The sequence below is a fragment of the Panthera tigris genome, chromosome B4 (assembly GCF_018350195.1).
Source record: "Panthera tigris isolate Pti1 chromosome B4, P.tigris_Pti1_mat1.1, whole genome shotgun sequence".
NCBI classification, from domain to species: Eukaryota; Metazoa; Chordata; class Mammalia; order Carnivora; family Felidae; genus Panthera; species Panthera tigris.
Window position 1 is genome coordinate 123830639 of NC_056666.1, and position 20563 is coordinate 123851201.

The window sequence follows — 20563 nt, forward strand, 5'->3', positions numbered from 1 at the left end:
GTTTCTCATTCTCACGTTTTTCTCTGCAGTTAGGTGTTTACTTTATGTTCTGTTCTTTCACTGCAGCTGTCCTCAGGGCAGGGGGGCATGAGAGCATGAGAGCGTGACTACACATCTGCAGTATCTGATGTGTAATTCAAAGAGAACTCCCCACCACCATGCCCCTGTCCAAAAGAGATGAAATTTATTTGTATTCTGAATTTAATTTTTAAAATATTCTATCCTGTGGAATATCTGTATGTGCTTTGATGTATAAATACTGTCGTAAATTATTTACTGTTGAGTAGGAGATGCCTAGGAAGTAAAATTTGAATTATCCTGGGGCTTTTGACTTTGGCATGTTGTTTGTATGCATTGTTTTTCAGTAGGAATGAGAACTCAGAAATAAACCTGACTAGTTTCCAAATGCCAGTTTGGGTAAGATAACGAAGATTCTGGGTTGGGAATTGAAAAATTCTAATAGTTGAGAAAGAAATGAATATCAGTTTCACTATTTCTCCACCTCCATCCCAAACTTGATCCTTCAGGTTTAAAGGCTAAGGTTATTCATGGGTCACATATGGTCATTTCCCTACCCGTTGAGTTTAGGTATAGACAAGGATAACCCTGACTCGGTATACATGTTCGTTCTCTTCTTAGAAAAGTGGAGTGTGGCCCCATAAATTATAGTGACTATAGCTGAAATAAAGCTAAATACATGTTAAAAGTCCAAGAGCTTCTGCTATGTGTTTTTCTTAAAAACAAAAAAGTTTTTTTTTTTTTAATTGGATGCTATTTTATTACAGGATTGCACCCAAAATTATAGAGACAACTGGAGTTCATTTTCAGGTAAAAGTCATTTAACTTGATCTGTAAAACTGTAATTTTTACTATATTTTACTGTGGAGTTTGTGTGATGGGGGAGTACAACAATTATAGCAAGACTCTTCAGAAAAAAAATTTTTTTTTGCTTCTTTTTAATTTGTGAAGTTGATGAGGCATTATTGACCCACTAGCGATATAATTCTTAGTTTTTCCCAGTAGTGGCCCAATGCAGATTCTCTAAGTGGTCTCTTTGGAGAGTGAAATAATTCTGCAATATCCCAGTTAAGGATGAAATAGTGGGCAAAGCGTTTCTCTAAGGTTTACTGTTCCATCTGAGGATTAATAGTTTCATTTGTACGTTAATAAACTGATTTACCCACTGCTTTAATTCAGTAATTCGCCCAGTGTGTTTAACTTTAAAAATCCATAGGAAGCTTAACTTGTAACTAGTGATTAAATGGTAATCATTAAAGGTTTTTTGACAGACTATGTATGAGCACTTGGGAGAGCTGCTAACAGTTTTGCTTACCTTGGATGAAATTATTGATAATCATGTCACATTGAAAGAGCACTGGACTATGTACAAAAGGTGAGCCAATTAAATGTTTGAAATATTCTCTTTATATAGTTAACGTGTTAGTAAAAAAGAAACAAATGTAAATGATGCAGCTCTTTTAAAAGACCTAGAGACCTATATTTAGAAGGATCTCCTGTCACATGTTTCTATGAATACAGTAACCATTTTTTTAATTAATAATTTATTTACTTTTTAATTTACATCCAAGTTAGCATATGGTGCAACAATGATTTCAGGAGTAGATTCCTTAATTCCCCTTACCCGTTTAGCCCATCCCCCCTCCCATAACCCCTCCAGTAACCCTCAGTTTGTTCTCCATATTTATGAGTCTCTTCTGTTTTGTCTCCCGTTTTTATATTATTTTTGTTTCCCTCCCTTATGTTCATCTGTTTTGTCTCTTAAAGTCCTCATATGAGTGAAGTCATATGCTATTTGTCTTTCTCTGACTAATTTTGCTTAGCATAATACCCTCTAGTTCCATCCATGTAGTTGCAAATGGCAAGATTTCATTCTTTTTGATTGCTGAGTAATACTCCATTGTGTGTGTGTGGGTGTGTGTATACATATATATACACACATGTATATATACGTGTATATGTACGTGTATACATATATATATATACGTATATACGTACATATATATATATATATACATCTGCTCTATCCACATCTTTATCCACATCTTTATCCACATCTTTATCCACATCTTTATCCACATCTTTATCCATTCATCTGTCGAAGGACATTTGGGCTCTTTCCAGACTTTGGCTATTGTTGATAGTGCTGCTATAAACATTGGGGTGCATGTGCCCCTTCGAAACTGCATACCTGTATCCTTTGGATAGATATCTAGTAGTGCAATTGCTGGTCGTAGGGTAGTTCTATTTTTAATTTTTTTGAGAAACCTCCATTCCAGAGTGGTTGCACCAGCTTGCATTCCCACCAACAATGCAAAAGAGATCCTCTTTCTCCACATCCTCGCCGACATCTGTTGTCTGAGTTGTTAATGTTAGCCATTAAATGTTAACCATTTTTAAATTTCAGATGGGCTTGTTTGAGAGTATGGTATACTTATATAAAGCATCCTAATACTTAAAGTATATTAGAATGTTAATTTGACTACCTTAGAACTCAGAGTTATTTTTTTCTTGGGTTCTGTTCAAGTGACAGTTGTTTTCCTGAACTTGGTTTTATTTCATTGTATATTCTTAAGACTTCTTTAAGTCCAGGGATTTTATTTAGTTCATCTGGTATCTAAGAGTACCAGACACCTGAATTTAGGATGATATAAAAAAGGCATGATTAGAAAATTAAATATCTTAGCATTGTTTTTGTTCAGGTTTTCAAATGTGTAGAGCCAAACAAGCAAACAAATGTAAAATTTTGATTTCTCGAAAATTTTTCAATTGAAGAATTATTAGTAAAATTGAAGGTCTTTCTCCTAATCTTCCACAAGGTTACTGAAATCTGTCCATCACAATCCTTCAAAATTTGGAATTCAGGAAGAAAAGCTAAAGCCGTTTGAAAAGTTTTTGCTGAAGCTAGAAGGGCAGTTACTTGATGGAATGATATTTCAGGTATGACAGCTCTATCAGGCTATACTAAATGGGCTTGTATTAGTTGATCCAGCTCAGAACTCTGTATGACACTTTGATAGCATACCACTGAAATATGTTTTCTTTAGAAGTGTTTGGCTTAAAACATTGTCAGTGTACTAAATGTAATTATTTCAGTACCTAGTAGCAAACAAAATTAATGGTACTAGTTGTATTTGGGGTGAGGGTTTTGTTTTTTTTTTAATTATGTAGAAGGATAAAACTATTCAAGGATTAAGATCTAAGCAGTTGCTTTAGTGTTTGTTGTTAAACTCTAGATTTGGGTGTGTTTAGGGACGCCTGGATGGCTCAGTAGGTTAGGCGTCTGACTTCGGCACAGGTCATGATCCTGCCTTCATGGGTTCAAGCCCTGTGTTGGGCTTTGAGCTGACAGCTCGGAGCCTGGAGCCTGCTTTAGATGCTGTGTCTCCCTTTCTTTGTGCCCCTCCCTTGCTTGTACTCTCTCTCCCATAAATGAATGAACGAATGTTTAATTCTTCCTGGGCTCAGGGAATATAATTTGGGTCTGTGTAGTCCAGGTAGCTTCCTACTATTTACTAGCTATTTTAAGTTTAAATTAATTAAAATGAAATAAAATTTCACTTTCTCCACCACTTTCATGTGCTTAACAGCTGCATATATATAATCTAATCATTGCAGCAGACACTTCAAACTTACATGTTGTATATCAATAATATCTTAATAAAGCTGAGGGAAAAATAGCCACAATTAGTCTGTGACTAGCTATCCTGTCAGCATAGAAATGTAGAACATTTCTATGATCACAGAAAGTTCTATTGGATAGCATTGCTTTGGGTAGTATTTATTAGAAATTGCAATATATTTATATTTAAAATCTGCTTCAAGGTTATTTTTAACATATTTTTACATAATGACAATAAAAAATTGATATATAGTTGACACATAATGTTAGTTTCAGGCATACAACATAGTGATTTGACATCTATACATTATGCTATTCTGAGGATCACACATTTTACAGATTGATCCCAACTATTGTTTATACTAATTAACAGCTGATATATTCGATTCAGAAGATGATTTTTTGTCATTGAGTCTTTTTCCAGGAGACATTCTGATACATGCTATAATAAAGTGCTAGGAAAGTAATCATCAGAAAAAATACACTATTCTCTTAAAAGTGCATGGTAAAATAATAAAACGTTTTCCGTGCTTAATCAGATACATCTTCCATACGTCACTGAGCATCACTGTGTATATCTCTTCATGTAGAATTTTGGATTTGTGGTTCAGTTGTATTTCACTAACTAGGTACTTAAGTACATAAGTACATATTTTTCACTCAAAAGGATTTAGTTATTAGATGACATTAAGGTAAAAACTTGAGCCTCAGTGTTACTGAGATTAAAATGATGAATGTAGAAGTTTGTCACACGGTGTATATTTAAGTCTGTTTAATAACTTATTGAAAGTTTAAATTTCCCTTTAAATGTTTCCTATTTAGGCCTGTATAGAACAGCAGTTTGATTCTCTCAATGGAGGAGTATCTGTGTCAAAAAATAGCACTTTTGCTGAAGAATTTGCACATAGTATTCGCTCAATTTTTGCAAATGTAGAAGCCAAACTTGGTAATGTAAAATGCATTTTTTAAATTTGTGTTGATAAAGTTTGCATTTCCTTGAATGTAGAATTAAGTATATTTTTCTCACATGGTGTTGTTTTATAAGGAGAACCTTCTGAAATTGACCAGAGAGACAAGTACGTTGGAATTTGTGGACTCTTTGTACTGCATTTTCAAATTTTTCGGACTATTGATAAAAAGTTTTATAAATCTTTATTGGACATTTGTAAGAAGGTAAGAACTTGGAACTTTTTTTTTCAACTTGAGTAGGTGAAAAAGATTTTGGATAAAATTGGATATTCTAAAATGTATTTTATTCCTGATTATAAAAATAGTAATTTTTACAGTACTTTGTAATAATTATAAAAATAATACTATAAGAATTTTTAAAAACCAAGCATTCCCAGAGCACCTGGGTGGGTTGAGCGTCCAACTCTTGATTTTGGCTCAGGCCATCATCTCATGGTTTGTGAGTTTGAGCCCTGCATTGGGCTCCACTTTGGGCTCTGTGCCCACAGCGTGGAGCCTGCTTGAGATTCTCTCTCCTCTCTGCCCATCCCTCATGCTACCTCTCTCTCTGAAAATAAGCATTTTTTAAAACCCAAAAACCAAGCATTCCAGAAATAAGTAACATAGTAAATGGAAGTACTGCATAATTCCACATCATATAAATACCTATTCGTGGAAGTTCTTCCAGATTTTTTCCTATAAATTAACTTCCTATTACTGTCACTGCTGTTTTCTTTTTCTTTGGTTCTTCTCCTCTTCTTGCCATTCCTTCTCATTATTGAAGTGGAAAAAAATTAAAAAATTAAAAATTTTTTTTTTTTTTTACATCTTTGCTATTTCCATGATGTGACACACCTGATTTCAAAATTGAAAACTTTGTGTGTAAAATCAAGTGATATGTGACCATGAGAATCCAGCCATCTTGGGTCTTTTATTTTTTCACTAATATAGAATAAAAGTAAAAGTGGTGAAGATTGAAGTTTCTGTTTGCTTTTTGCATATTTTTATCTGAATATCCATGAGAGTGTGTAAGTGTTTAATATTTAGGCAGAATAAAACTTTCTCATGTCCCATATCAGATATTAGAATGCCTTAATTGTGCCACAGTAAGATAATTTGTGTCATAATGTATAAATGATTGTAAGTTGTCTTCCCGTTGTGTATTATAGGACTATTAAACAGCTTACTGTTAGCCTGAATTTATTGATTTCCCTCTCTTACATTTACTATTTCAGGTACCAGCCATCACTCTAACTGCTAATATTATTTGGTTTCCTGATAATTTTTTGATCCAGAAAATACCAGCAGCTGCCAAACTTCTAGACAGAAAAAGTCTTCAAGCCATTAAAATACACAGAGATACTTTCCTACAGCAGAAAGCTCAATCACTTACCAAGTGAGTTTATAAGTACCCGTAACGAAAGTGTTTAGATACTTTATGTTCTTGGATCTTACACTGACTCTAAATATATGGAAAATATTTGGTTATAAGATCAAATGTACTTACTCATTACCAGAGAAGAGGTTAGACAATCTCTAGGAGGCTTAATTTTTAGGAGTTTTTTTGGTTTTGTTTTAAATGTTTTAGGTTTAAACTTAAAGATGCAGGAAAATTGTACTTTATGGAGATGTGTGTGTGTATATAGGCACACATACATATGTATACATGTATTTGCAGACATATACACATACTTTTTATCAGACGCATTAAATATTTTGTGTAGAGTGAAGTTCCCGCAGTAGATGTCATTTGATGACATTAAAAACATTGGGTGTCCATGACTCAGTGATAATTTTTGGAGGCGTTGACTTTAATTTGATGCACTCCTTTTTTTAATTTGTATTTTTATGAAAGTAACATATGTACATACTTAAGTCCAAAAGTACTAAAAGTTGAAAGGGAAAAACAACTGTCCTCTGTTCAGTTTCCCCCTGTACCTGAGCCTGTTCCCTAACAGAATACTTTTTTTTTTTTCAATATATGAAATTTATTGTCAAATTGGTTTCCATACAACACCCAGTGCTCATCCCAAAAGGTGCCCTCCTCAATACCCATTCCCCACCCTCCCCTCCCTCCCACCCCCCCATCAACCCTCAGTTTGTTCTCAGTTTTTAACAATCTCTTATGCTTTGGCTCACTCCCACTCTAACCTCTTTTTTTTTTTTCCCTTCCCCTTCCCCATGGGTTTCTGTTAAGTTTCTCAGGATCCACATAAGAGTGAAACCATATGGTATCTGTCTTTCTCTGTATGGCTTATTTCACTTAGCATCACACTCTCCGGTTCCATCCACATTGCTACAAAAGGCCATATTTCATTCTTTCTCATTGCCACGTAGTATTCCATTGTGTATATAAACCACGATTTCTTTATCCATTCATCAGTTGATGGACATTTAGGCTCTTTCCATAATTTGGCTATTGTTGAGAGTGCTGCTATAAACATTGGGGTACAAGTGACCCTATGCATCATTACTCCTGTATCCCTTGGGTAAATTCCTAGCAGTGCTATTGCTGGGTCACAGGGTAGGTCTATTTTTAATTTTCTGAGGAACCTCCACACTGCTTTCCAGAGCGGCTGCACCAATTTGCATTCCCACCAACAGTGCAAGAGGGTTCCTGTTTCTCCACATCCTCTCCAGCATCTATAGTTTCCTGATTTGTTCATTTTGGCCACTCTGACTGGTGTGAGGTGATATCTGAGTGTGGTTTTGATTTGTATTTCCCTGATGAGGAGCGACGTTGAACATCTTTTCATGTGCCTCTTAACAGAATACTTTTAACTTTAGTTTCTTCTGATATTTACATCCTTATGTTGTTACATAATGTAACAACAATCAGGTGTTCTTCTGATATTTACATCCTATTTTGTTGAAGTCTTACTATGCAAATTTTCAAATATACACAAAAGAGAGAAAATAGATGAGTTCCCGTGTTCTCATCACCTAGCCTCAACACTTAATTTACTGCACATTGTTTCTTGAGTGCATTGCTAAAATCACACACTGACCTGGATGAAGATTTTAGTGAAGTGATGCAGGACTGTGCCACTGGCTCTGTGCTGGACACAGTTTTTATTTGTGATATGATTAGAAGATAATAGGGATATTTATTCATTTTCTTTCGATCTTGACTGTCAAGGGGAAATTGGACCACTACTGCAGAATGGGGGAAGAAGGAGTACATCAGGAATATAGGAGTCCCCTAAAGCATCTCTTAGTACTCTCAAGTCTGGTGGTTCAAGTCCATGGAAAATGACAGTTACTCAATTCAGGCAGGACTACACATAACGTAAATTTCAGAGCTTCCTCCTATCTTCTAAAACAGAACTGAGGAGGGAAAAAGACATAGTTTGGAGTTAAAGCTGTGAATTCAATAAGATGGAGACACAGGGATTAGGTTAATAGTATTAATTAAGGTGTGTGGATATCTTAATTATCAGAAGCTTTATATCTATATCTATATCTATATCTATATCTATATCTATATATATATATTTTTTAATTTACATCCAAATTAGCATATAGTGCAACAATGATTTCAGGAGTAGATTCCTTAGTGCCCCTTACCCATTTAGCCCATTCCCCCCCTCCCACAACCCCTCCAGTAACCCTCAGTTTGTTCTCCATATTTATGAGTCTCTTCTGTTTTGCCCCCCTCCCTGTTTTTATATTATTTTTGTTTCCCTTCCCTTGTGTTCATCTGTTTTGTCTCTTAAAGTCCTCATATGAGTGAAGTCATATGATATTTGTCTTTGACTGATTTCACTTCACGTAATACCCTCCAGTTCCAATCATGTAGTTGCAAATGGCAAGATTTCATTCTTTTTGATTGCCGAGTAATACTCCATTGTATATATAGACCACATCTTCTTTATCCATTCATCCATCGATGGACATTTGGGCTCTTTCCATACTTTGGCTATTGTTGATAGTGCTGCTATAAACATGGGGGTGCATGTGTCCCTTTGAAACAGCACCCCTGCATCCCTTGGATAAATACCCAGTAGTACAGTTGCTGGGTCGTAGGGTAGTTCTCTGTTTAGTTTTTTGAGGAGCCTCCATTCTGTTTTCCAGAGTGGCTGCACCAGCTTGCATTCCCATCTTAATATTCTTGAATAGTGTGATGCAGTTGCTAAAAATGCCAATACATACTTGGATTATGTTAATAACTATATCCAGATTATGGGAAATGGTACTTATAATGTCTAGGCCATGTGAATTGGTAGTTTCATTGAATTTTTATTGGTCAGATCGTAGTTGGTGTCCAGTGGTGTCACATTTTTAAGAGGGACACAAAATGCAGCAACCCTAAATGCAGCTGATCAGGATATGTCAGAAGACCTGACAACCATGCCTTTTGAAGAATCTCTAACATAGTTTGACCTTTAAAAGAGAAATCTGAGAAATGATGTGGTGAGCTCCTTAAATATTTGAGGGGCATTCAGGTTGAAGAGGGAACAGATTTGATCTCTGTGGCTCCAGAGATCCAAAATCGCCAACATGATTGAGCTCTTAGTAGCAGGCATTATGCTAAAGGCTTTAGACACTTTGTCTTATGCAAACCCTGTAATAGTCTTCTCATGTGGGAAATAATAAAGGTAACAACCAATATTAACCCAGTGCTTTCTGTAAGCCAATAACTAAACTGTTCCAGGAACTTCACATTTATCATCTCCTTTAATCATGAGAGAATCCTGTGAGGTAGATACTGTAATTATGGCCATTTTGTAGGTGAGAAAATTGAAATACAGAGAGATTGAACTTGCCCAAATTTAAACAGCTAGTAGGTGGCAGAGCTGGGCAGTCCCAACTCTAGAGCATAAGCTGTTAACTGCTACTCGACAGTACTATTTTTATCCCATTTTTAGATAAGGAGAATGAGGCTTAGAGAAATGAACTTTGCCAGGTCAGAGAGCTAGGTGTGCTAGTGTGCAAGCCCATACCAGTCCTGCTGAAGAGCCTCTGCTACCAAGTCCTGGAGGCTGTCCTGAGAGGTAATGCACTCTTTTACTAGAGCTGTGTAGGTAAAGTATAGATGACCTCAGTCCAAGATGCTGTAGGAAGTGAGGCTTATCAGGTAGAAGATTGAATAAGTTGACTTTCAAAGACCCCCTCCCCCCCATGATAACATTTTATGTTTTTAAATTCTTTGATTCCAAAGATACACAGTTACCATAGAGCTCCAGGGAGCTGAAGGGGATAGTGTCTTTTTCATTCTCCTTGCAGTTATCCCAAACAAACCTAAAATTCACTAAAATGAAACCCAGGAGAGGGGAGACAGTGTGACTAGCATGAGTTTTATCCAGTGTTTTAGGAAAAATTGAGGGAGTGAACAAGAGCTGTCCCAGTTAGGTTCCAGAGTTATTAGATAATGAGGAAACAGTGGGGGACGGTTTCCCTGCCCCCGCCCAGTATGCACTAGACTTCAGCTGGCCGAGTGTCCCAGCCACATTCCTGCCTGGGGTCCAAGGTTTGTAGGTTGCTGCATTTTGCTTTTCATTCAAAACCATTTTGACACTGGAAATACTGACTTCAGAGGATAGAGCTCTGAACCTTCATTTCAAACCTCTGTTGACATAGAAGTGTTACCGCCATTTGGTGATTTATATTGGGACAGATTTTTTTTTTCCTTAGTGTTTTTCCTGTTTGTACTTTGAAGTGAAGCTGACCATCTGACAGGACCCTTGGCTATTTTTGGACTCCATTTGTCAAAAACTTGTTTTTTAAAACTTGAAACAGCTTCATTTTCATTTTCATAAGAGAGGAATATCATCTAGTGTTTGAATGTAGGAGTGATGGGTGGAGTAATGGATAATCTCTGCTTTATCCTGCATAGTCTGATCTAAAACTGAGTGAGTGCCCTTGACTGTGTTATTAGCCTTCTTCATAAGGTTACTGGTTTGATTACTGTCAAGGAGGGCTCTATAATCTAGGCCTCTTCCTTCTGTCTTGGCTTATGACCTTTCTCTTCCCTCCTATACTTGTATCCCTGCTGAATACTGATCACAGCTTCCTCAAAAGGAGGCATTGCCCTAGGACCCTGCTCATTCTCCGTGTTTCACATTTTTAAGTCAAATAATCCACAAGTCAAATAATGTTAGCACCATTTGAGGCAAAGCCAAAAAGTACAGCTGTTGGTGTCATTTGTTTAATGGAATCCTGGCTCAGCAAGAAATTTTTCTTAGATTTGATGCTAGGGTTTTACCTCTTTAAAAGACAGTTATGAAAAATTTTGGTGTAATCCCTCTTCAGACTGAGTTCTTGACATTGTCAGACTCTTTGGCAGTATGGCTGACCACTGACCTCACTGTGGGGTTCAGATTTCGGTCAGGTGAGTCTCTGCAGTCCCTTGCCCGGAGTGCTATCCTCTAGTTCATTCTGACTGGCAGTAATGGGATGTTTCTCTGACTGGAGGAAGTCTCTAAAGAGTTGGTAACATCAGATCCCACAAAGGGGAATTGTTTGTTTTTCCACACTAAACCTTTAAAATAAAAAAGAAGTGTATATTAAATAGCTTCTGGGCTAAAAGTTTCCATTTTGAGCCATTTGAGATACATTGATAGAGTGATTCAGTGTTTGTAATTGGCTTGCAGCGGAGAATTAAATCAGTAGATTTAGTCTTTCCTGGATAGGAAAGCTTCCTAGATTTGGGCTTTTATCTTGGGTTGGCTTTTTACCAGTTATGATCTTGGGCACGTTACTTAACTTCTCTGTGTATCAGTTTCCTCTTCTAGATCATAAGGTTATGTGAGGATTAAATGAGTTACTTTGCGTACAGTGATTAGAACAGTGGCTGGCACATAGGAAGCGTTCAATCAGTGTAGCTTTTATATCCAGATTCTGACCACTTCCAGCCTTCCCTTCTGGTTCAAGTTGTCATCCCCTTCTGCATTATCGTGGTAGCTGCCTGAGTCGTTTTTCTGTTACCCCACTTGTCCCCTTTACAGTTTATTTTCAGCATCTCAGCCAAGGTGATTTTGGTCCCCTGCAAAGTTAGATAAAGTCACTCTGCTCAAATGCTTTGGTGGCTTTCCATTGAAGCCCTCTCTACAAGGTCATACACAAATCCTGTTCTACTCCCCACCCTTCCTGCCCCCCAACCCCCACCTTTGTACTTCTCTGATTTCCTTTTATGTTCTCATCCCTGTTCTCTGAGCTCCAGCCATACTGACTTCTTTTTATTACTTGAACATGCCAGACGTTTGCGTTTGTTATTTACTTTCCTAGAATTCTCTTCTCATATATTTACATAGATTACTCATTCATCTTCTTCAAATCTTGGCTCAAAATCATAATTTCAGTGAGCCTGCCTTGATCACTGTAATTAAAATTATACCTGCCCTCCAAGTCTCTGTCTCTTTTTTTCTCTCTGCTGCATCTTTTCCATAGCACATATCTAACATCTTACAGATCTTAATTATTGATTTCTTTGTTACACAACTCTCCTTTCTTCAAAGAATGTAAACTTTATTGTGGTAGGGATTTTTATCTATTTTGTTTACTGCTAACTTTTATTTTTAGTACTGAGAAACAGTGTCTGGCCTATATAGGCATGAACATTTGTTGAATGAGTAAATTATATATGTATGTAGGATGTCTGTAATTTGAAAACCAGAAAGGTGGCTCCTGCAAGGAAATATTTTATCCCAACCAGTTCAAAGAAATGGAAGTAAATTTTATTTCCTGTGCTGAGTAACCCCAATATTTTCCTTTTTTAGAGATGTACAGTCTTACTACGTCTTTGTGAGCTCATGGATGATGAAAATGGAATCTATTTTATCTAAAGAGCAGAGAATGGATAAATTTGCTGAAGACCTCACCAATAGATGTAATGTTTTTATACAGGTAGTTGCATCTTCTTACTTAGAATATTTTGGGGGTCATTTCTTTGTTAATTCAATGTATAGAACTTACACTTTGAAAAAACTGGAAGGGGTACGATATGTTTTTGTTTTTAAAAACTGAAATTGATTTGATTATGTTTAGATCTGTGTGACTAATTTAGATTTTCTAATACATGCATTTAAATCTCTGTATTCTCTTCAAAGCATGACTTTTTTTGCTGTATCCCATAAGTTTTGATATGTTGCATTTCCATTATTTAGTTCGAAATATATAAGAAATTTTATTGTGATTTCTTTTTTGATCTGTGGGTTATTTTGAAGATATGTTTTAGTTTGTAAAGATAAGAGGATTTCCTAGTTATCTTTTATTATTGATTTCTAGAAGTACTAAAATAATTTTGCTATTTTTAAATTTGTTGAGATTTGCATTATGGCCCAGCCTATGGTCAACTTTGGTAAACATTTCATGTACACTTGAAAAGAATATGTAACTTGCATTTATTGGTTGTAGTGTTCTGTATATGTCAAGTAGGTTATGTTTGTTAATGATTTTGTTTACATATTGTGTCAGTTACTGACAGAATTGGGTTAGAATCTCCCACTAGCATGGTGGATTTGTCTGTTTACCCTTTGTTTTTGTTTTATATGTTTTAAAACCAAGTGAGTGCATAACATTTAAGAATTATTATTTATTCCTGATGAATTGAACCTGTTGTTATGAAATATCCCTTTTATTTCTAGTAATGCTCTGTCTTAAGTCTTGTGTGTATAATAGTAATATAGCTATACCAGTTCTCTTTTAGTTAAGGTCTACATAGTATGTCTTTTTTCATCATTTGACTTGCAACTTGTTTGACTCCTTATATTTAATGTGTGTCTCCTGTGTGTAAGCAGTGTGTAAGCAGCATAAATTTTTCCCCAGTCTAGCTGTCTTTTTTTATTTTCTCTATGTCATTGCTGATGATGTATTTGGATTTAAAACTAGCACCTGACTAGTTGCTTTCTATTTATCTCACTTGTTCTGTGTCCCTTTTACTTTCCTTTCTTGCTCTCTTTTGAATTAATTCATCATTTTATTTCTCCCTTTATTATGTCGTTAATTCTGTATCCTTTTACTGGGTTTTTTTAATGGTTACTCTAGAGATTTTAAGTGCATCATTTAACCTTCAACTCCAAAATAAATAAGTAGTTTTATCTCTTTCTAGACAGTGTGAGGATCTTAAACCACCGTAATTCTCTTTATCTACCGTCTCACTTCTGATGTTGTTGTTTATTTTGATTCATTTTATATATTAAACTTCTCGAGGCATTATTATTGCTGCTGTTGTCTTTATAGTCCTGGTCCATTTAGATTTATCCATATATTTACCTGTTCTGTTGCTTTCCGTTCTTCTGCGTCTCTTCATTCTTCTTATGTGTATATATATATATACATATGTGTATGTATATGTATATATATATATATATATACATACACATATGTATACATATATACATGTATATATATGTGTATGTGTATGTATATACATATGTATGTGTGTGTGTATGTATATATATATGTATTTGTATATATATATATTTTATCGTTTATTTATTTTTGAGAGTGAGACAGAGAAGTAGAGCATTAGCTGGGACGGGGCAGAGAGGAGGGAGACATAGAATCCTAAGCAGGCTCCAGGCTCCAAGCTGTCAGCACAGAGCCCAACACAGGGCTTGAACTCACGGATTGTGAGATCATGACCTGAGCCAAAGTCGGACGCTTAACCGACTGAGCCACCCAGGTGCCCCTCTTCATTCTTCTGTTTGTGGAATTCATTTACAGTGTCCTTCTGTTGATGAATTATCACTATTTTTTTTTTGTCTGAATATGTCTTTATTTCAACTTCATTTTTGTTTTTTAACATTTATTTATTTTTGGGAGAGAGAGTGGGTGCAGGGGAGAGGCAAAGAGAGGGAGACAGGATCTGAAGCAGGCTCTGCACTGTGAGCACAGAGAGCGATGTGGTGCTTGAACTCACAAACTGAAATCATGATCTGAGCCGAAATCCAGAGTTGGCTGCTTAACCCACTGAGCCACCCAGGCACCCCTCAACTTTGTTTTCAAAAGCATTTTTGCTATGTAGAGAATTCTGGGTTAGCAGGATCCCTCACCTCCCTCCCCAACTTATTGTCTTCTGGCTTTTATTTTTGTTGAGAAGTTAGCTGTCAGTTTTCTTGGTTTCTGAATGTGAGTCTTTAATTGCTTGTAAGATCTACTTTTTGGTTTTTAGCAATACTGCTTTAATGTACCTAGGTGTAGTTTTCTTTGTGTCAGTGCTGCTTGGGATTTGTAGAGCTTCTGGAATTTGTGGAAAATTCTCAGCCACTAACTCTTCAAGTACTATTTCTGTTTTATTCTCTCTCTCTCTCTCTCTCTCTCTCTCTCTCTCTCTCTCTCTCTCTCTCTCTTGTTAAGCCTATCTACTGAACTCTTAATTTTACTTATTTTACTTTTTAGCTTTTTTTATAGTTTCCATTTCTTTTTCTGAAAAAATTTTGTTTCTTTTCCTTCAACGTAGCAGAATTATTTTTAAGCCTATGTCTAGTAATTTCATTATCTGGATGTTTCTGTTATCTATGTTTCTCTTGTTTTTTGATATGTCTTATTATCTCTTTGCCTGGTTGTTTTTAATAATGCGCACATTGTATATGAAAAACTGTGGCTATAATTTGAAGATCTGGATATTGTTTTTCTTTTTCCAGAGAGGACTTAATAATTTTTACTTTTGATAAACAGCTAGTCTGGGACAACTAACAACCCAGATCACCTCAACCTAGTCATGGATTGAGATGATTTGAAATGGGACCTAAATCCTATGATGGCTAGTTTTTTGAGTTCATCCTTACTTTTTAGGGGGTAGTTTTTCAGGATCCCAATCCAGAACCTAGGTTTATAGGACCTCCTTTCCTCTTTGATGGGCCACGAACTCCTGTTTTTATTCCCCTCTCCTTTCTGGGAGATGCTGAAAGGTAACATTTGGCTTCTGTCTCCATTCTCTTTTGGAACTGGCAGATGCTTCTTAAGGAAGCAGCCTCAAATGCCAGGCTCACTTCTCTGGGTTTCTTTCTTCTCCCAGATTTTGGCTTTATATTTCCTTATCTTCTTAATAGCTCTTTGATGCCTCCTGAGAGATTAAAAAAATGTTTTGCCCAGATTTGCTTGTTCTTTGTACAGAGGTTAGTCCAGATTATTTATTCTTCCATTAACAAAAACAGACCCTAAACCTCTCCTCTCCCCATTTAGATTTTTAAAATACGTCCTTTATATATATGTTTCACAAGTTAATGACCATCTGGGGACCCATGAATTCTTTCACCCCTGTTCCCCCTCAAAAAAGAAACTCCCCTTTTTATGCCTGGCTTAGAGTTCTACTTTTGCTGTTCTTTGTTTCTGCTTTTAAACTTTTCATGGTGCTGCACTAGGGCAGAATCTGGTGTGATAGTTCTGTAGCTGACAGGTTAAGACTTCTAGCTCTTTCCTGTGTGTATTCCCCAAGCTTTGTCACCTTTCTTAGGATGCTGCCTTCTCTCTCATTTCTTATTCTATTAACTTTGCACATCTCTTTATCACAGAGATATAATTGGTTCAGAGAAAATCCCCTCTCCCACCCACACTAAGTATCACTTCTTTACTGAGCCACTGTTACACTGATAGGAGAGTACTTTATCTCTCACATATGATAGAGGACTAGAAAAAAAGTTGAGAATCACTAGCATATGGCTTCTGCCCCAGTTCCTTGAATAGATCCATAATAGTATAATTTAGGTTCATCCTAAAACTGTACATGTATCTTTTTTTGTCCTTTTGTAAACCCAAAGAATCTTTATTATGATGTTTCTATGTGGTTTTTTTGGATCTACATGAAAATATATAAGGTAATATCCTTTTCCTTTTCCTGTTTTCTTATTCCATCCCATTTCCCTGGGTTTACTAGCACTAAAAATCTTTTTTAAACCTCACAAGACCTTTGTTCTTCCTTCGTGAATAGAAGAGTAGGAGAGAATATGTTCTTATTGGGCTGGAAGGAGAGAAGGTCTGATTAGGACCAACATAGGCAGGGGACATGGTAGCAGATGAACAGTGGGGATTGGTCCGGGTGAAAAGGAAAGGGGGAATTGGCTTGGAACTGAGAAATACCTTTCAGTATCTGTATTGGCCAGACAACAGCTCTCATACTCCTTATTTTTCAGTTCCTGGTTCCTTAGGGTCCTTAGCATTTGTCTGTAGCAGATAGGAGTCTTTAAACTCTTGTCTGGCAGGTAAGATAAGGATGAATAGATAGCTTCTGGACATTCAGATCATTTCTCTGAAGGGTTTGTTTGTTTTTTTAATGGGGAGATTCTTTAACTGTGATTTTATACTTTAATTTCAGCAGTACTAAACTTATGGTATGTAATAGGTTAAATACACCTTTAGGGGTTGCTTTGAAGCTTCACCATTGTGTAACATTGCGTGAGGAAGAATATTTCAAAATCTTAAGAGCAGACTTTAAAATAGTTATTGGCAAGTTGGGGAATAATTGTTACATAGAGAATGAAATGTTGAAGAAATGAAACTTTTCCTTGTGATTATAATCATTGTTTTATTTTTTTATAGGGCTTCTTATATGCATACAGTATTAGTACCATTATTAAAACCACAATGAATCTCTACATGTCAATGCAAAAGCCAATGACCAAAACCTCAGTTAAGGCATTATGCAGGCTTGTTGAACTTCTCAAGGTAGGTTGAAGATTATTTTACCTTGCCATTATAATTGAGAATTAACCTGTGCTTAAATTATGGTGATCTTGTAATATTTGACTTCTTGATTATTAGAATAAATAATTGTGGGAAAGTGTACTTATCTCTCACGTGGCTAAGGAAACTAGCCATTGAAAGTAATTTCTGAATAACTTTATGAATGGCCAATATATTTAAACTTTATTAAAATTAGCATGTATTGAGAGAAGAAGGGAATGAGAAGGTTAACTTAAGTATTAGTAAAGTTTTGCTCATGGAAGTTTTAAGCATGTTGCCTGAATTATAAAAGAATATGACGTGGTACAAAAATTGGTGCATAGATCAGTGGAACAAATAGGGACCCCAGAAATAAACCCACAAATATATGGTTAGTTTTGACGAAGGAGGCAAGAATATATAGTGGGGAACATACTCTAATAAATGGTGCCGGGAAAACTGGACAGCTACGTATAAAGAATGAAACTGGACCACTTTCTAATGCTATACACAAAAACAAAATCAAAATGGGTTAAAGACCTAAGTGTGAGACCTGAAACCATAAAAATTCTGAAGAGAGCACAGACAAGTAATTTCTCTGACATCAGCCATAACAATATTTCGTAGATATGTCCTCTAAGGCAAGGGAAACAAAAGCAAAAATGCACTATTGGGACTACATCATACATCAAAATAAAAAGCTTTTGCACAACAAAGGAAATCATCAACAAAACAAAAAGACAACTGATTGGGTGAAGATATTTGCTAATCATATATCCAATAAGGGGTTAATAGCCACAATACATATAAAGAACTTATACAACTCAACACCAAAAACATAATCCAATTAAAACATGGGCAGAGAACCTGAATAGACATTTCTCCAAAGAAGACATACAGATGGCCAGTAGGCACTTGAAAAGATCCTCCGCATCACTCATCATCAGGAAACTGCAAATCAAAACCGCGATGAGATACCCACCAGTTAGAATGGCTGATATCAAAATGACTAGATGTAACAAGTGTCGGCGAGGATGTGAAGAGAAAGGAACCCTCATGCATTGTTGGTGGGAATGTAAATTGGTACAGCCACTGTGGAAGACAGTATGGAGGTTCCTCAAAAAGTTAAAAATAGAAACACCATATGATCCAGTAATTTCAGTACTGTGTATTTGCCCAAAGAAAGTGAAAAAACTAATTTGAAAAGAACATGCCTCCTGTGTTTATTGCAGCATTATTTATAATAGCCAATGTGTGGAAACAACCTAAATGTCCATCAATAGACAAATGGTTAAAGAGGATGTGGTGTACACGTAATGGAATATTATACAGCCATAAAAAGGATGAGATTGTGCCATTTGAGCCAGTATGAATGGACCTAGAGGGTATTAATGTGAAATAAGTCAAACAGATAACTACCATATAATTCTACTCATAAGTGGAATTTTAAAAAAATAAACAGAAAGCAGAATCAGACCTATAAATAATACAAGGAACAAACTGATGATTGCCAGAGGAGGGGTTTGGGGGATTGTGTAAAATGGATGAAGGGGAGAGAGTGGTACAGGCTTCCAGTTATGGAATGAATAAGTCACAGGAATAAAGGCACAGCATAAAGAATACAGTCAGTGATGCTGCAATAGCAATGTAATGGGACAGTTGACAGCTACACCTGTAGTGAAGAGAGCATAATGTATCAATTTGTCAAATCACTAGTTGTACACCTGATACCAATGTAACATTGTGTATCAACTGTACTAAAAAAAAAAAAAAAAGACATCCATTTTGTAGTGTTCAGATGCACATGAGGCTAGTCAACATGAGGCTAATTATTTTGCAGTTTAGGGAAAGTGCTGTAATCTTGTGATTTGAATACTTCTGGAAATACGATAATGTTTTTAGCATACTCTATGTAAGTAAAAACAATAAAAACCCTTTGTAGGCAGGAGAGCCCACTTAACCTTTTATAAAAATTGAAATTAAAATTTTCTAGTAAATTTCTGCTAATGCCTTTAGATTTGCTTAGGAAATAAAATCTTTTGGAAATTTTCAGCCTTTTTTAAAGATATTACATTTTTTAATGAACTGTAAATACAGAAATGTGTGTATGTGCATATATTTCATAAACATAATTTTAAGAAATAATAGACAAAAACCCACTATCCCATTTAAGAAATATTGATATTTTCAGAAACCCCCTGTGTTGTGCTCTGTGATTACATCTTACCCTGCTCCCTCAGAGGAAACCAGTCCTGCATTTTATGCTTCTCATTCCGTTGGTTTTCTTTTTAGTTTACCATATATAGATGAATCTATAAACCATTCATCATTTAGTCATGTATGCTCTTGAAGTTTATATTAATGAAGTAATACTTTATGTACTTCTTTACTTTTTTAAACTCAGAATTTTTTTTTTAATACTAGAATTAATATTGGAATTTATCACGGTGGTTTTTAGTTTTTTTTTTTTTAATGTTTGTTTATTTTTGAGACAGAGACAGAGCATGAATGGGGGAGGGTCAGAGAGAGAGGGAGACACAGAGTCTGAAGCAGGCTCCAGGCCCTGAGCTGCCAGCACAGAGCCCATCGTGGGGCTCGAACTCACAGACTGTGAGATCATGACCTGATCCGAAGTTGGAGGCTCAACTGACTGAGCCACCCAGGTGCCCCCAGAATTTTGTATTTGAACTTTTCCATGCTGGGATGAGTAGCTATGGTTCCTTCATTTTCATTGGTGTGTAGCTTTCCTGTAGATGGACTTTGGGTGATTTCCAGTTGTTGCTACTGTATACAGTGTTACTGTTCTTGTATCTGTTTCTTGGTGTAGTTGTGCCAGAGGTTTGCTGAGTTTTGTGTCTACCAGCGGATTGCTGGGTTGTGTGTTACTTACATGTTCAGCTTTTCAAGATGATGCCAGATTTTTTTTTTTTAATGTTTATTCTTGAGAGAGAATAGTGGCTTTTGATGAACAGAAATTCTTAATATAATTGAATTTACCGATCTTATATAATAATTCTTTTGGATCCCATTTACAAATTCCTTACCTAGCCCAAGGTCTTAAAGATATTCTGTGATTTTGCCTAAAAGTTTTAAGTTGATTTTCACAGCATTACTTGTGGTTCTTTTTAGGCTATAGAGCATATGTTCTACAGAAGAAGCATGGTTGTGGCTGATTCGGTTTCACATATAACACAGCACCTTCAACATCAGGCTCTTAATTCTATTTCTGTAGCCAAGGTATGAAGGTTATTGTATATTCAGCATAATTATCTTTTTAGTTTGCTCTCCTGTTGTTTTATGTGTGTTTTTTATTTTTAAGCATATATTTTAAGTTTATTTCTTTTTGAGACAGTGAGCATGAGTGGGGGAGAG

At 35.9% G+C, this 20563-nt stretch overlaps 1 protein-coding gene across 3 annotated transcripts in view; it reads left to right on the forward strand.

Annotated features, from left to right (window-relative positions):
• WASHC4 (WASH complex subunit 4) overlaps positions 1-20563 on the forward strand; it is a 59991-nt gene that overhangs the window by 10654 nt on the left and 28774 nt on the right. For all 3 annotated transcript variants that reach the window (XM_042993073.1, XM_042993074.1, XM_042993075.1), the window contains 9 exons: positions 786-828; positions 1290-1393; positions 2838-2958; positions 4463-4586; positions 4686-4813; positions 5824-5984; positions 12307-12433; positions 17069-17194; positions 20321-20428. In XM_042993073.1, the coding sequence (XP_042849007.1) occupies positions 786-828; positions 1290-1393; positions 2838-2958; positions 4463-4586; positions 4686-4813; positions 5824-5984; positions 12307-12433; positions 17069-17194; positions 20321-20428 (1042 nt within the window). The remainder of the gene's footprint in view (positions 1-785; positions 829-1289; positions 1394-2837; positions 2959-4462; positions 4587-4685; positions 4814-5823; positions 5985-12306; positions 12434-17068; positions 17195-20320; positions 20429-20563) is intronic.